This window comes from Pelodiscus sinensis, chromosome 12, assembly GCF_049634645.1.
Source record: "Pelodiscus sinensis isolate JC-2024 chromosome 12, ASM4963464v1, whole genome shotgun sequence".
Lineage (NCBI taxonomy): Eukaryota > Metazoa > Chordata > Testudines > Trionychidae > Pelodiscus > Pelodiscus sinensis.
Window position 1 is genome coordinate 22,532,358 of NC_134722.1, and position 15,673 is coordinate 22,548,030.

General features: G+C 43.3%; 1 protein-coding gene across 2 annotated transcripts in view; it reads right to left on the bottom strand.

Moving 5' to 3' along the window:
* The window catches only part of WDR88 (WD repeat domain 88), a 45,938-nt gene extending 36,292 nt beyond the window's left edge, over positions 1-9,646 (bottom strand). The window contains exons 1-2 of one of the 2 annotated variants that reach the window (XM_075940110.1): positions 8,734-9,646; positions 3,745-3,855 (exon numbers count right to left, since the gene is read on the bottom strand). In XM_075940110.1, the coding sequence (XP_075796225.1) occupies positions 3,745-3,855; positions 8,734-8,841 (219 nt within the window). In that variant the 5' untranslated portion in view covers positions 8,842-9,646. The remainder of the gene's footprint in view (positions 1-3,744; positions 3,856-8,733) is intronic. The other variant, XM_075940111.1, reaches the window with a different exon arrangement.
* Between the last annotated feature and the right edge of the window lie 6,027 nt (positions 9,647-15,673).

Sequence of the window (15,673 nt, forward strand, 5' to 3'; positions counted from 1 at the left end):
ATAATTATAAAATAAATGAATTGGAATATAAATATTGTACTTACATGTCCGTGTGTAATATATATTAGAGATGTAAAATCCTGATTAGTCAGTTAACTGGTTAAACGTTAGGTTAACTGACTAAGTGGAATCCCGGATGAAGGACCGCTCCAGACTGGCTGGAGTAGTCCCCACCATGTGGGGCCCCTGCTCCCAATCCTGCTCGGGGTGGGCTCTCAGCGCTCAATCCCAACCCCACACACTGGTTAATTATTACCCAGTAAGCATCACAACCAGAGCATCTCCTGCCTGTCACATGCCTGGTCCTACCACAGACAGAGCCGGGCTGGAGCAGACCCTGCCTGCGGCAGTGGGGGCCACTCCAGCCCATCTGCACTGAAACAGTCCCCCTAAATCCCCTCCCTTTAACCCATTAACTGATTAAACTTAATGTTTAACTGGTTAACCAATTAAAAGGGTTTTTACATCCCTAGTATATACAGCAGTATCAATAAGTCATTGTCTATATGATATTTTAGTTGGTAGTGACTTTGTTAGTGTTTTTTATGCAGCCTATTGTAATATTAGGCAAATACTTACATGAGCTGATATACCCACTGGAAGACCTCTGCATACCTTCCAGGGCATACATACTTTTGACTGAGGACAACTGAACTAGATCACGTGTACTATGTGCCTTATTAATGTGTGTTTTCCAGAAGATGTGTGCACTGCCAGTGAAATACTTAGGAACATAACATAAGAACAGCCATAAAAAGTCAGACAAAAGTTTCATCTAGCCCGGCTGCTGCTGGCAGACAGGATACTAATACCAGATTTCCCAGAGGAAGGGAACACAACAGGTAATCATCACGTGATTCCTTTTCTGTCATCCATTTCCAGACAAACAGAGAATAGGGCCACCAATCCTACCCTTCCTGGCTAATAGCCATTGATGGACCTAACCTCCGTGAATCTGTCTAGCTCTTATTTTAACAGGGTTCAAAACCTAGTCTTCACCACATCCTCTGGCAAGGAGTTCCACAGGTTGACTGTGCACTGAGTACAGCAAAACTTCCTTTTGTTTGTTTAAAACGTGCTGCCTATTAATTTCATTTGGTGATTCCTAGTTCTTATATTGTGGGAATATGTAAATAACTTTTCCTTATTCACTTTTCCCACACAAGTCATGATTTTTATAGACCTCTATCATATCCCCCTTAGTCTCCTCTGTTCTAAGCTGAAAACTCCCAGTATTTTTAATCTCTCTTCATATGGGACCCTTTCAAGTCCCTAATAATTTTTGTTGCCCTTTTCTGAACCTTTTCCAATGCCAATATATCTTTTTTGAGATGAGGCAATCACATCTGTACACGGTATTCAAGATGTGGGCATACCATGATTTTATATAGAGGGAATAAGATGTTCCCCGTCTATTCTCTACCCTTTTTAAATTATTCTAACATTCTATTTTCTTTTTTGACTGCTGCTACACGAGTGGATGTTTTCAGAGAACTATCCGCAACGACTCCAAGATCTCTCTTTTGAGTAGTTGTAACAAAATTAGTTCCCATTATATTGTATGTACAGTTCAGATTACTTTTTTCAGTGTGCATTACTTTACATTTATCAACATTTAATTTCATTTGCCACTTTATTGCCCAATCACTTTCTAGTCACAAGAGCAATTCCAAATATTTTCTCAGATACACTTTTGATAACTTCTCTTTCAAAAGAAACAATTCAAACTAGAATTTACAGTTTCACTAGCTCTTTGTGATCAAAACTGGCCTTTTATGAAAGATTATTGGCCCAGTTACTCCTACAGATGAGGAAATCAGAGCTGTCTTGACAAAGTAGAAGTTATCAGGATATATGAACCATTGTCTCTCTTCTGTGTTGCCTATGAATAATCCCTCAATATTGAGGCAGATTCTCTTTGATAGCACTTGAAGCCAGGTCTACACTTGCAGATATAAAATCAATGCAAAATACGTAACTCCAGCTATGTGAATTGTGTAGCTGGAATCAATGTACCTTGCATCAATTTTCTGGGGTGGCCCCACAGTGGGAGGTCCAAGGGAGAAACTTTCATGTTAACTTTCCTTACCCCTCATACCTGCAGATGGAGGAGCCCTCAGCATTTGATTTAGCGGATCTCTACCAGACCCGCTAAAACAAATGCTGCAAGATCAACCTCTAGAGCACCAATCTTCCCTGAAGTGAAGACAAGTCCTTACAAAAAAAAATCTCTCAGCACTAGATAAAAATATTCTCACACGACTGTTCCTGAAATATGCAAGTCACATCAGATAGTGCTAATCTTCCACACGTGAGAAAAAAATATTTGGTACATTATATTCTCTTTTTAATGAAGAGGTTTGTGACTCTCTTCCATCTAGTTTATTTAAGGAAGAGTTCACAATTATCTTATTTTTTTTGTTTTGATTTAAATCTCAACATGAAAGTTTGATATCAGCTTTTCATTAAAAGAAGCTATACTTTGCAAATTCCAGTTCTATGATAGAATGAGGAGTGAGTGTGTAGTTCTGACAATGTGATGGAGTTATCAACATTAAACTGAGAACATCTTAATGAGCCACATAGCTGGATACATTAACTTGCTATGTTGTCTCCTACAAATATTAACTTTAACTCCACCTTTGTAATCATGATTATCTGCCTTGAAACCTGCCTTGAAACCTATCATAAAAGGTAAGGACTCTTCAGTTGTTTCATGGGAAGAGCTAAAAATGGAATGAGTCCTGTCTTTTTGAATACCCCAAAGCTGTTGAACACTGTGGCTACGTCTACACTGGCCCCTTCTCTGGAAGAGGCATGCTAATTTCGAACTTTGGAATAGGGAAATCCGCGGGGGATTTAAATATGCCCCGCGGGATTTAAATAAACATGGCTGCCGCTTTTTTTTCCGGCTTGGGGAAAAGCCGGAAAAGAGCGTCTAGACTGGCGCGATCCTCCGGAATAAAGCCCTTTTCTGGAGGATCTCTTCTTCCTACTTGAAAGTAGGAAGAAGAGATCCTCCAGAAAAGGGCTTTATTCCGGATGATCGAGCCAGTCTAGACGCTCTTTTCCAGCTTCTTCTTGAAAGTAGGAATAAGAGATCCTCCGGAAAAGGGCTTTATTCCAGAGGATCGCGCCAGTCTAGACGCTCTTTTCCGGCTTTTCCCCAAGCCGGAAAAAAAAGTGGCGGCCATGTTTATTTAAATCCCGCGGGGGATATTTAAATCCCCCGCGGATTTTCCTATTCCAAAGTTTGAAATTAGCATGCCTCTTCCGGAGAAGGGGCCAGTGTAGACGTAGCCTGTAAGTGCCTGATCTTGTGATAAGCAAAGCTGTATTCTTCATTTATTCCCAAACTTTAACTAGAAAACTTCTCAGAAAATTTCTTAAGATATAATGGAAAGTAAGCATTTGTATAAGTCCACAGTTATTCAGCAAAGCATTTGAAATGCAAGTCTTACTGAAGTCAATAGAGTCCACCTACATACATAAGTGCTTTGGTGAGTGAGAGACTAGGTTTTTGTAAGTAATTGGGGGGGGGAAAGGTCATTTATCTCCAGGTGCTTACATGAAGTATATTAAAGTATGTAATAGGAGCATTATCACTGTAATTGTGCCTGTGAAATAAAAAGATGTTTAGAAGGTCAATTGATGAGTCACTCAACCTCCATTCTTATAGGACATTGTTTGCTTGGTTTAGAAATTATGGTGTGACTGCTGGATTGTTACAGATTCATGACATACCCAGAGTTTCACTGTTTTGTCATAAGAGCAAGAAAGGATTTTTGTATCTTCAAAACAGAAATGGCAGGAGCTCACAATATCAGTGTGTCCTCTCAAAATTTTGAAGTGGATCTGTAAATGAACAGAACAAAGACTAAATACATTATATCGTACATAATAAATCCTTCTTGTTGTCAAGTTAGCCTTCAAGAGATAGTATGAAAGTAATAACCTGATCAGACTATTTTAGTTCCTGCTGTTTAAAACATTCAGGCATTTCTCTCTTTTATTAGACTTTAGTTGGTTTATCAGATGACAACAAGACTTTAAGCTCCTGTTTGTTCATGATCAGGATCTTGCTCTTCTCTTCCAAGCAAAATTTATATTTGTTTAAAAAAAAATCTATTTTGATTCTTGAATTATGTTGTATGGTGTTTATTTATTTCAATATGACCATTTAATCATTAATATTGTCACTTTTAGAGAATTGCAACACATTTTATACAAAGTATGTCATGTAAGATATCAATGGATAAGTTACAGTCTAACAAATACGATGATCTTGTTTGTATACATGTATCATCCTTGCATCTAAAAGTATGAATATTGACTCAATACCTGTATTTCAAATGTGTTTATTCCAGTAGTAACGTCCTCAAGACAATTTGTATCCAGTCTGAGCAACACATGAGCAACACATGAACTATTCAAGTTGATGGCCTATTAAGGAACACTTCACTCTTAGCATGAGCCACAAAGGCAGCTCATCCCCATCCCATGAGATTTTTTGTGGTCACTTTAGCCAAAATATTGGTAATAGCCACTCCCGTGAGTTATCAAAGCATGCAAGGGCATGTGCCCCATAGGCACAGTAGCTAATCTGCCACTGGTCACATGCCCAATGACCAAATGGGGGGTCCTGGAGTCCTGGGAAGGTGGGAAAAGCCCCTGCACCATAACTTCACTCCCAGGCAGCAAAGCAGGGTAAAGGTGACAGGGCAGTGGTAGGGGAAGCACCTCTTGACTGCAACCCTATTCCCTGGTTATCATCCAGGCACAATAACATAGGTGCCCAACTCTCTGGCAGCAGCACCAGGTGTGGTGGTGAGGCCAAATCCCAGTGCCCCCTGCCGAACCCAGCAGCAGCCTGGGAGTAAAGGAGGGAAACCCCAGCAGTGGGCCCTCCACTGCAGCCCTGAGAATAGAAGAGCTCTCAGACAGAGCTTTTCCAGTCTTGAGGCCACTGTGGAGAGACAGAAGGGGTGAGGTCCCAAGAAGAGGCAGAAAGTGGCGGGGCAGTGGGTTAGGGTCATATGTGGAGAGGGCAGAACAGGGATGAGACCACAGGTGGAAGGGGTGAGGAGGGGCCCCCACTTGCTCTGGGCCCAGGGCCCTGTAAATATTCCTCTGCATGGGACCTTGGACTCCATCTTGCACCTGTAAATTCCCACAAACTAAGAAGTTCCCTCCACATGGGAGAATATATACAAGTCCCTGGAAGCATCTCCATTTTGCTTCTTACCTGCTCTGATCTTTGGAGTATGGACTTACAGTAAAAAGAGCATTCTAACCAATGAACTGAGGATAAAGTCTGTACAAGCCAACAATCTCTAACATTTCTGCTTCAAATATGATAAACTTTGAAATGTGTCAAGTGTATGTATTTGTTTTCCTGGGTTATTTTAACTTTCCCCTCTTTCTTTTCTCTTATATATAAAAACCTTTAAATATTAGATACAAAAGGGCTGTGTCTAGACTGGCATGATTTTGCGCAAATACTTTTAATGGAAAAGTTTTTCAGTTAAAAGTATTTGCGCAAGAGAGCGTCTACACTGGCACGGATGCTTTTGTGAAAAAGCATTCATGCCAGTGTAGACGCTCTCTTACGCAAAAAAGCGCCAATGACCATTTTAGCCATCGGGCTTTCTTGCGCAAGAAATTAACTTGCCTGTCTACACTGGCCATCTTGCGCAAGAATACATGCTCAAGAGGGCTTATCCCTGAGTGGGAGTGTCAAAGTATTTGCGCAAGAACCACTGATTTTGTACAGTACAAAGTCAGTGTTCTTGCGCAAATACTCATGGCCAGTGTAGACAGGCGGCCGCTTTTGCACAAAATCTTGCCAGTCTAGACGCAACCAAGGAGTGCCAATGGTGTGATTATTATGTAAAATCTGAATTAAATTGTGACCTGTGTGGATGATCTCTTGGGATTATAAAAAACCTTTGTTTGATTAAATTGGTCTTAAAGAACCACTCATGATATAGTCTACATCCATGATGTCCAACCAGTTCTGAAGCAGTAGCCACTATAGTGGCTATTGCTACAGAGAACTAACAACATAGTTCAACCAGCCAACTAGCCACACTCAACTGGCCAAATAGCCACTTGTGGCTTAGTGGCTAGTGTGTAGGACACCACGGGTCTAGATAGAGGTTGGGTTGTAAAACAAGGGCTGGAATGCCTAAGAAGACTGCTATTCAGACTTCTTGTTAACCAGGGACCTGAGATAATTTATTTATGTTACTAGGTTGGTGTATCTTATGGAAGTATAACCACCAGTTAGGTTTCTATCACTAGTTAGGGTGAGACTACTCTGTTTCTCAGCGGTTTGTCTTGGACCTGAAATCCTCAGCTTGATTAGCCCACCGAGGCATAGTGACATGTTGCCTGAAAGACTTCACTGTATCTGTTTACTCCTTAGCTTATTATCCTCAAAAACTTTAATGTCCTAGACCAGCAATGGGCAACCCACGGTAGTAAGTGGGCTGCATGAGTAGTCCTTCTTCATCTCAGTGTTGGGATGTAAGCAAGTAGTCAGCTATTCGACAACCCAATAAGCATAAGCTCTGTATGAGAGGCTTAAAATCTGGCTACTCCCAGCACAGTCTCCATGGTGCTGCCTGCCCCTTTGCTCCCAGCTGCCTCTGTCAGAGACAACGCGGTAGATAAGGGAGGCTGCTCCAGCAGTAGCCCCTGTCTGCGGGAGACCCAGAAGGGAGCTGGGCCCCGCCTTGGACAGCAGCTGCCAAGCAGCCCATTTGTTGTAACCAGGGCTGGCTGCAAGCAGGGGGCTGCGAGAGCAGCCTTTGCCCGCGGCCGGCCCAGGCCATCATGAAGATGGGCTGCTGGACCCGGCCCAGCTGGGATCGAGCAGTCCTGGCTTGCGCTGGTCCGGGACCACTGTGCCTCTGCTTTTTAAGGTGGCTCTTAGTACATTTAAAATGCAGAGCCGCAGCGGTCCAGCACTAGCACAAGCTGGGACTTCTCAGTCTAGGTTCAAGCCAGCTCCAGGAGCTACCCCCACTATGGCTCTGCAGAGGAGCCCCCTTATCGACTAATTATGCAATCGATACAAATTGTGTTGACTACATGATTAGCCAAACAACCGCTCTTTAACATCCTTATTTCAGAGGGTGGCAAGATTGTCATATCCAAGATGGTTTCCTGGAATAGTGTAGTTTTGTTATTTGTGTTTGCATATCTAGAATTTGAGGAGTATGCCAACTGAACCATAGCACTTTGATCAGATGCAGAGGGAGCACACAGCTTCCACAGTCAACATTTTGCAATCAGTATGCACCTCACTTCACATGCCCTTACTTAACATGCATGTTATTTTAGTAATACCGGTAGGAAAAAACCTACATGGGTGAAAACCAGCAGAATGTGGCAACCCTGTATGTGGGCAACAGTAAATAAAATGTCTTGCGAGCCACAAATAGAAACCTGATGGGCCATATGTGGTCCATGGCCATAGGATACTCTCCACAACCTTCATGCCTTTCATCCTGTGCCACCACAAACTAACATGAGCAGTTTTCATTTTTTGTGCGACTTTTTTGTAGGTATACATTAGTGTGGTGGCTGCTGCTGTTCAGTACAGTATTTTAAGGTTTGGAACCTGCCTTGATCTTACTTTACTTTCTTTTCCTGGATAGGCTGATACAAGTTCTCCACTGGTCTTCACAGACAGCTATAGGGTATGTTACTAATAACATTTTCAGCATAGCATATTAATTATAATGAAACCATCATGCAATATGCATGTGGACTATTAGCACAATTTAGCACAGGGCACAGTTTTTTTTACAAAGTGCATTATGTTTGGGGTGGGGAGATGAACCAAGTTTTGCAATACAAATATACATCACTGTGATTCAGGGGAAGTAAAGGAGCACATAGGCACTGGGGAGAAGTCAGCATGCTGATAGCAAAGAGGCCTTAGATGGGTGATAACTTTCCACAGGCAGGGAAAGGTACCCAACTAGCAGACTCTGGTCCTACAAAACAAGGTGGTCTTCAGCTCATCCCAGTAGTGCTCCTACTGATTCCCCCAACTCTCTAGGTACTGAAATGACCTCTCCATTCACACACATCTCCACTGAAACCAGCATCCCCAGGCTCTCACATATCTCTGCCACAGACACTGACACCTCCCCCATCCCATCTTACCCTCCCTGGCCCATAGGCACTAGACACAGACACACACCCTGCTCTTATCCATGCTCCCACATAGAGACTCCCCCCCAGTTCTCAGTCACCCCTTCAGCACACAATAAGGCTTCCGCACCCCTGGCACTGAGACTCTCCACCCCTCCCCCAGGCACTGACACACACACACACACACACACACACTGCTCTTCTACCTGCTCCCAGGCACTGACACACCCGCCCGGGGCTCCCCACCCCTCTTAGTCACCCCTTCCCCAGGCACTGAGACATGCCCCCTCCCTCCCGACTCCCCACCTCTGCCCCAAGCCCCTGAGACACACACACGCCGCTCCCATGTACTGAGACTCCCCCCCCCCCCCCCCCCCCCCCGGGCTCTAAACCTCCCCTTCTCTCTGAGTGAGACCCCCCCCCCCGGCACTGAGACACGCCCCCTCCCTCCCGGCTCGCACCCACTGAGACTCCCTGCCCCCGGTCTCTCAGCCAGGGCACCACGTACCCGCCGCTCCTCTCCCCCCCCCCACTCCACGGGCAGCCGCCGTCCGCCTCCGCCCCCACCTGCGCCAGCCTGTCCGGGTCGCCCAAGCGGTTCTCCTGCGGGGCGGGCCTGGGCGGCGGAGGCTCCTCCAAGGCCAGCGGATCCCCCCGGCCGCTCGCCCCCGCCATGTCCCCGGCTCTGAGGTACCCGCCGCTCACGGGAGCCCCTAGCGCTCGCGCGGCAGCCGGCGCGGGGCAGCTCTGACTGGCGCCTGCCGGGGAACGGGCTCGCGGGCCAGGTAGGCTGCGGTCGAGAAGTGGGGGGCGCCAAGCTCTAAAGACCCTCCACCCGCCCACGCACCTGGGGTTTGCTGCCCGTAGCCCTGGCTTGGAGACGCTCGCCTACCAATTCAAGCTGTGTGCGGCTGGACGGCGGGCTAACTCCAAGCAGCGGGCTTGATAGCTGCAAGCACGAACAGGTGCTTTCCTCGTGAATACTTTCTAAAGAAAGGGAGTTTCTGCAACCTAAGACTACAGTATGTATCCCCACAGGCCGCCCTTGCCTTATCTCGTAACTCCTTTCATCCTCACTTAGGCGCTGTTACCTTTTTACAATATACAAATGACAAATGTGTGGCCACCAAAGATACAGGTCTGGACTTACACAAGAAACTAGAGCTAGTTTAGGAGTCATGTATTTACCAATGACACAGGAAGGGTATGAGCAGAGCCATACCATTTTTAGGACAACTTGGGGTGGCTTCCTGGGTCTCACACTTTAGAGGGGCTCCATAGCAGCCACCTCAACTGGCCTATAGGCAGGACCCAGGAGATTACTGGAGGCCTGGAACAAGGCAGCAGCAGGGATAGCTCCTGGCCCCTGTACTCACTACAGCAGTGGAAGCCAGAGCAGCCCAGCAGCATGCTGGCTCCACCCTCTGCCTGCCTGCTGTGCTTGTCTTCTCTGCAACAGCTGGAAACAGAGTGACCTGACTTCAGGGTACTCTGCTTCTGCAGAGTGCAGCTGGCTGGGATGGAGTACACTAGGCTCCTTGGCCACCATGGTGGGGGGGGGGGGGGGGGGGGGGGGAGTCCTGCTGTCACCCTACCCAGTCCTCTCCCCAATCCCCATTCCCCTGCTGTAATCCTGTTTTATGTTGCTCAGGGGTGGGGAGAAAGGGGCAGGGCATAGAGAAGGAGTGGAGTGGGGGCAAGGAGGAGGAAGTTGCCCTATGCCCCCCTACGGATGGTCCTAGATATGAGAGATCTGAGAGGCCAAATTTAAGCAGCTAGGAAAGAGACTGAAGTCCAGGATCTCCACAGTAGCATTTTCAAAGATGTTTCCAATCCCACGCCTGGGGCCAGTTAGACAGGCAAAACTGCAGGGTCTCAGTGCATGGATGAGACAATGGTGTAGACAAGAAGAGTTTAGCTTTATTAGGAACTGGGGAAATTTCTGAGAAAGGGGGGAGCCTATACAGGAAGGATGGGCTCTACCTAAACCCAAATGGAACCGATTGTTAGCACTTAAATTTTAAAAGGTCATAAAGCAGTTTTTAAACTAAGTGGTGGGGAAAAGCCAACAAGTGCAAAAGAGCAAGTGGTTTGGACCAACACATCCAGAAGGGGCAGATGTACTAAAGGAGATTCTCTATTTTCTAGGGAGGAGAAGAGGATGCAAAATAATACAAGAAGGATCTGATCTAAGGATGTTAAGAGGCAGGTAACTGACTAATCCTGTAGTCAATAAAACTGGTATTGATTACACAATTAGTAGATAAGGGAAGATGCTCTGTCCCAGCTCACGCTGGTCCAGGACTTACCCCTGTTGTGTCTTTGCAATTTAAATGTAGAAGAAGTGGGGTTGCCTGCACACCTGGTTCCTACTACATTTAAACTGCAAAGACACAACAGGATAGGTCCTGGACCAGCACGAGCTTGGACCAGAGAGGCTCTGCATTTTAAATGTAGTAAGGTGGAATGCGGATAATCAACAGGGCATAATAATACCAGAGTACAAAATATACAGGAAGGACAGAAGAGGTCATGTTGGAGCAGCAGCACTGTATGTGAAACTAAGTATAGAACCAAATGAGGTAAAAATCTTAAATAACCCGAACTGTATCACAGAATTTCTATGGGTGGAAATTCCATAGGTTAGGGATATATTATCAATCACCTGACCAGGATGGCGATAGTAACTGAAATGCTCAGGGAGATTAAAGAGACTATAAAAATAAAAAAAACTCAATAATAATGGGAGATTTCAACTATTTTGACTGGCTATATGTCACCCCAGAAGAAAATGCAGAGATAAAATTTCTTGACACCCTAAATGACAGCTTCTTGGAACAGCTGGTCCTAAAACCCACACGAGAAGAGTCAATTCTTGATTTATCTTAAGTGGAGCACAGGATCTGATCTAAGAAATGAATGTAGCTGGACCACTTGGTAATAATGAGCACAATGTAAATAAATGTAACATCCATATGGCAGGAAAAATACCACAGGAGTCCAACACTGTAGCACTTAATTTCAGAAAGGGTAACTGCACAAAAGGGGGAGGTTAAACAGAAATTTAAAAAAAATACAGCGACAAAATTGAAATCCCTGAAAATTGCAGGGAAACCTTTTAAAGACACAATAATAGAGTCTGAACTTAAATGTATACCTCAAATTAAAAAACACAGTATGAGAACCTAAGAAAATGCAATCATGACTGTTTAGTAAAAGAAGCAGTGAAAGGCAAAGAGGTATCATTTAGAAACTGGAAAATAGGAAGGCAAATTAAATATAAAAATATATTTAGGAAGGCCAAAAAAGAATTTGCGGAGCAGCTTGCCAAAGACTCAAAAAGTAATAGCAAAAAAATAATAATAATAATAATAATTCAGAAGCAACAACCAGTGGGGCCACTGGACAATCAGGCCATTGTGAAGGAACTAAATTAATTCTTTGCATTAGTCTTTACAGTTGAGGATCTGATGGAGATTCCCAAACCTGAGCCATTCTTTTTAAGGTGACAAATCTGAGAAACTGTCCCAAGATTGAGGTCTGATTAGAGGAAATTTTAGAACTGATACAATAATTAGTCACTAGGACCAGACGATATTCAGCCAAGTTCTGAAGGAATATAAATGTGAAAATTACAAAACTACTAACGATAGTCTGTGACTTAATCTGCTTCTGTACCAAATGACTAGAAGAAAGCAAATAAAATAGCCAATTTTTAAAAAGAGCTTCAAAGGTGATCCCAGCAATTACAAGCTGCTAAACCTGACTTCAGTACCAGATAAACTAGTTAAAATTATAGCAAAGAACAATATTGTCAGACACATAGATTAACATAATTTTTGGGGGAAAAGTTCTGGTTTTCATAAAGGGAAAACATGCCGCACCAATCTACTAGAATTCTTTCATTGGGTCACCAAGCTTGTGGACAAGTAGATATAGTGTACTTAGATTATCAGAAAGACTTTGACTAGGTCCCTCACCAAAGTGTCTTAAGCAAAATAAGTAGCTATAGGATAAGAGGGAAGGTCCTCTCATGAACTGGTAACTGGAGAAAAGATAGGGGGGAAAGGATAGGTATAAATGGTCAGTTTTCAGAATGGAAAGAGATCTGTTCTGGGACCCAGTCCTATTCAACAATCATAAATGTTCTGGAAAAAGATGTATATAGAGAGGTGGCAAAATATGCAGATGCTACAAAGCTACTCAAAATAGTTAATACCCAGGCAGACTGCGAAGAGCTACACAGTGATCTCTCAAAACTGGATGACTGAGCAACAAAATGACAGATGAAATTTCATATTGATAAATACAAAGTAATGCACATTGGAAAACAATCCCAAATATACATATAAAATGAAGAGGTCTACATTAGCTGTTACCATTCAAGAAAAAGATCTTGTAGTCATTGTCGATAGTTCTCTGAAAACATCCACTCGATGTGCAGTGGCAGTCAAAAAAGGGAACAGAATGTTGGGAATCATTAAGAAAGGACAGATAATAAAATGGAAAATAGAATATTGCCTCAATATAAATCCGTGGTATGCCCACAGCTTCAATACTATGTGCAGATGCAAGCACCCCATCTCACAAAAAAGATATACTGGAATTGGAAAATGTTCAGAAAAGGGTAACAAAAATGATTAGGTGTATGGAATGCATTCTGTATGAGGAGAGATTAATAAGAATAGGACTTTTCATCTTGGAAAAGAGACTACTAAAGGAATATGACTGAAGTGTATACAATCATGGACTGGTGTAGACAAAGTAGATTAGGAAGTGCTATTTACACCTTCTCATAAAATACAAGAATTTTATTTTGGAGTCACCAAATAAAATGAACAGGCAGCAGGTATTGAACAAATAAAAGGAAGTATTTCTTCATACAACACACAGTCCACTTGTGGAATTCCTTGCCACGGTACATTGTGAAGACCAAGAGTGTAACAGGATTTTAAAAAAAAGCTAGATAAATTTATGGAGGATAGGTCCATCAATGGCTATTAGCCAGGATGGGTAGGAATGATATTCCTAGCCTCCGTTTGTCAGAAACTGTGGATGGGTGACAGCGGAGGGATTACTTGATAAGTACTGTTCTGTTCATTTTCTCTGGGCCCAGATTTGTTGACTCAAGTCCCATGACTTGAACTTAAGTCCGACTTAAGTCACCTAGGTGACTCGACTTGAGACTCGACTTCATTGTTTGTGACTTGAGACTCGCTAATTTTGTTAAATCGACTTGGCGAAAAAATAGTCTGAAAATGCCGATATTGATGGCTTGTACAAAAGTGACTTGACATTTTTTAAATTAAGACTGGAGATTCGAGTTAGGACTTGACTCGAATGTGACGTTAGGGACTCGAGACTTGACAATGACAACTTGAAGTCAACACTGTCTGTGGCACTAGCCACTGTCAGAAGACAGGATACTGGGCTACATGGACCTGTGATCTGACCCAGCATGCCTGTTCTTATGTCATGGGAAAAAAAGATATAACAAGGATTTTAAAATTAATGCAGTGTTGAAAACATGTACTTCTAAAGAAACAAGCTGGGTATATAATGTTTTTATGAAACTAAATGTGCACTGTTAATTTGAAAACTAATTAATTTTCAAAACATTTTAAAAGATACAAAAACGACACTTGTCCTAAATCTTCCTGTCAATTTTGTAGGATGGTAATCAGATTTTCCTATCTTTTTAAAGTATCTTTCTCCTCTATTGGTGTATGAAGAGACCCACATGGACAAAAGTGGAAACTCACTACAGGCAGTCCCCGACTTACGCGGATCCGACTTACGTCGGATCTGCACTTACGAACGGGGCTTTTCTCGCCCCGGAGCTTGCGGGCGGCGGGACCGCCCAGAGCGCAGCGGTCCCGCCACTGCGTCCTCTGGGGTGAGAAAAGCTGCCCCGGGTCTCCCTGGTGTTCTGGGGGGGACTCCCCAGCACAGCAGGGAGACAGGAGCAAAGCCGCAGAGGCGGGGGACCCCGCCGCCCGTGCAGCTTTGCTCCGGGGCAAAGGAGCAAAGCTGCACGGGCGGCGGGGTCCCGCCGCCTGTGCGGCTTTGCTCGGGTCTCCCTGCTGTGCTGGGGGGGAGGGGGCGCAGCTAGTTCGCCCCCTCCCCCCCAGCAGACCAGGCTTTTGTTGCGGGACGCCTAGGGTAGAGCAGCTGGGGTGCTCCCAGGTTGGTCCTGCGGGGACCTACCCGGCAGCGCCCCAGCTGTTCTGTCCCAGGAGTCCAGATTCAGCTGCTGTTGAAACTGATCAGCGGCTGATTCCAGGAAGCCGGGGGCAGAGCAACTCTGCCTAGGGCTTCCTGTAGTCAGCAGCTGATCAGTTTCAGCAGCGGCTGAATCTGGAGCCAGTTCCGACTTACATACAAATTCAACTTAAGAACAAACCTCTAGTCCCTATTTTGTACGTAACCCGGGGACTGCCTGTATATAAAAAAAAATAATGATTATACAAAGTGCTATCAAATGCACAGGCAAAACATTTTTAAGTTTAGTATAATTTGACAGGATTAAAGAAAAATATAAACAAATAATGTGTCATATTAGCAAATTTAAAAAGAAGCAATGGCTTTTTAACTTTGACTTGATTTTTTTAAATAATTGGTAAAAAGTAAATCTTTGTTCTAAATGGAAAGGATTGAGAAATGGAGTTTGATTTAACAGGAGCCTTTTTGCCTTCTGAAAGAACCAGAACTTGAGGCACTAATGTTCATAATAATACTGTACTACTAGTAGTCTACCAAAATATGTTTATTATAATTAAGAGAGTTTTCTGCTGCTTTTTAGTTAATCTTATTCAGCTCCTTCATTTTCTCCTTCTTGTAATCCTGACAGCATTTCAAATCCATATTTGTTACTAACTCTCTCCCCTATGCCATGTTGCTGTAAATCTAATGAACTACTAAAGAGACTGTCAATGTCAAAAATTTACTGCTTTTTTAAAGTAGCCCAAACAAGAGTATCATTTACAACCTTGAGCTTGTTTGATGTTTTTGTTAGCAATTGCAAATGGATAACATTTTTTTAGTCTCATAATAAATCATGATGAGCTGTTTTAACAACTTGTTCCATTCAAGGAGTTCAGACAGTGCACATCAAACAACCCTGTAAATGTAATAGGACTTTATAGACTAATATGTACTTTTTAAATGAAATTTCAGCCTCCTTTTAAGTGTATTATACAGCACAGATCTGTACCCAGCAAGCAAGAACATCTGAAGAATCTTTGGGTTTTTCAACATAACATTTGTGTTAATTTTAAACATGAATGTAGAATAATGCTGATAATGAATGATGGAATTTATGTAAGTAGTGCTCAAGATAATCCAGTACTGTAATGCTATTTTAGCTTGCATCAAACAGTTTAAATTATTGAAAAAGCTATATGATGGTGATGGGTAATAGAATTTGTCTTAGGTAATTTTGTCTAAGACAAAAAGTCTGGAAAGCAAATTATCACATTTAGAAATACACAGAAATTCTACATTCTGG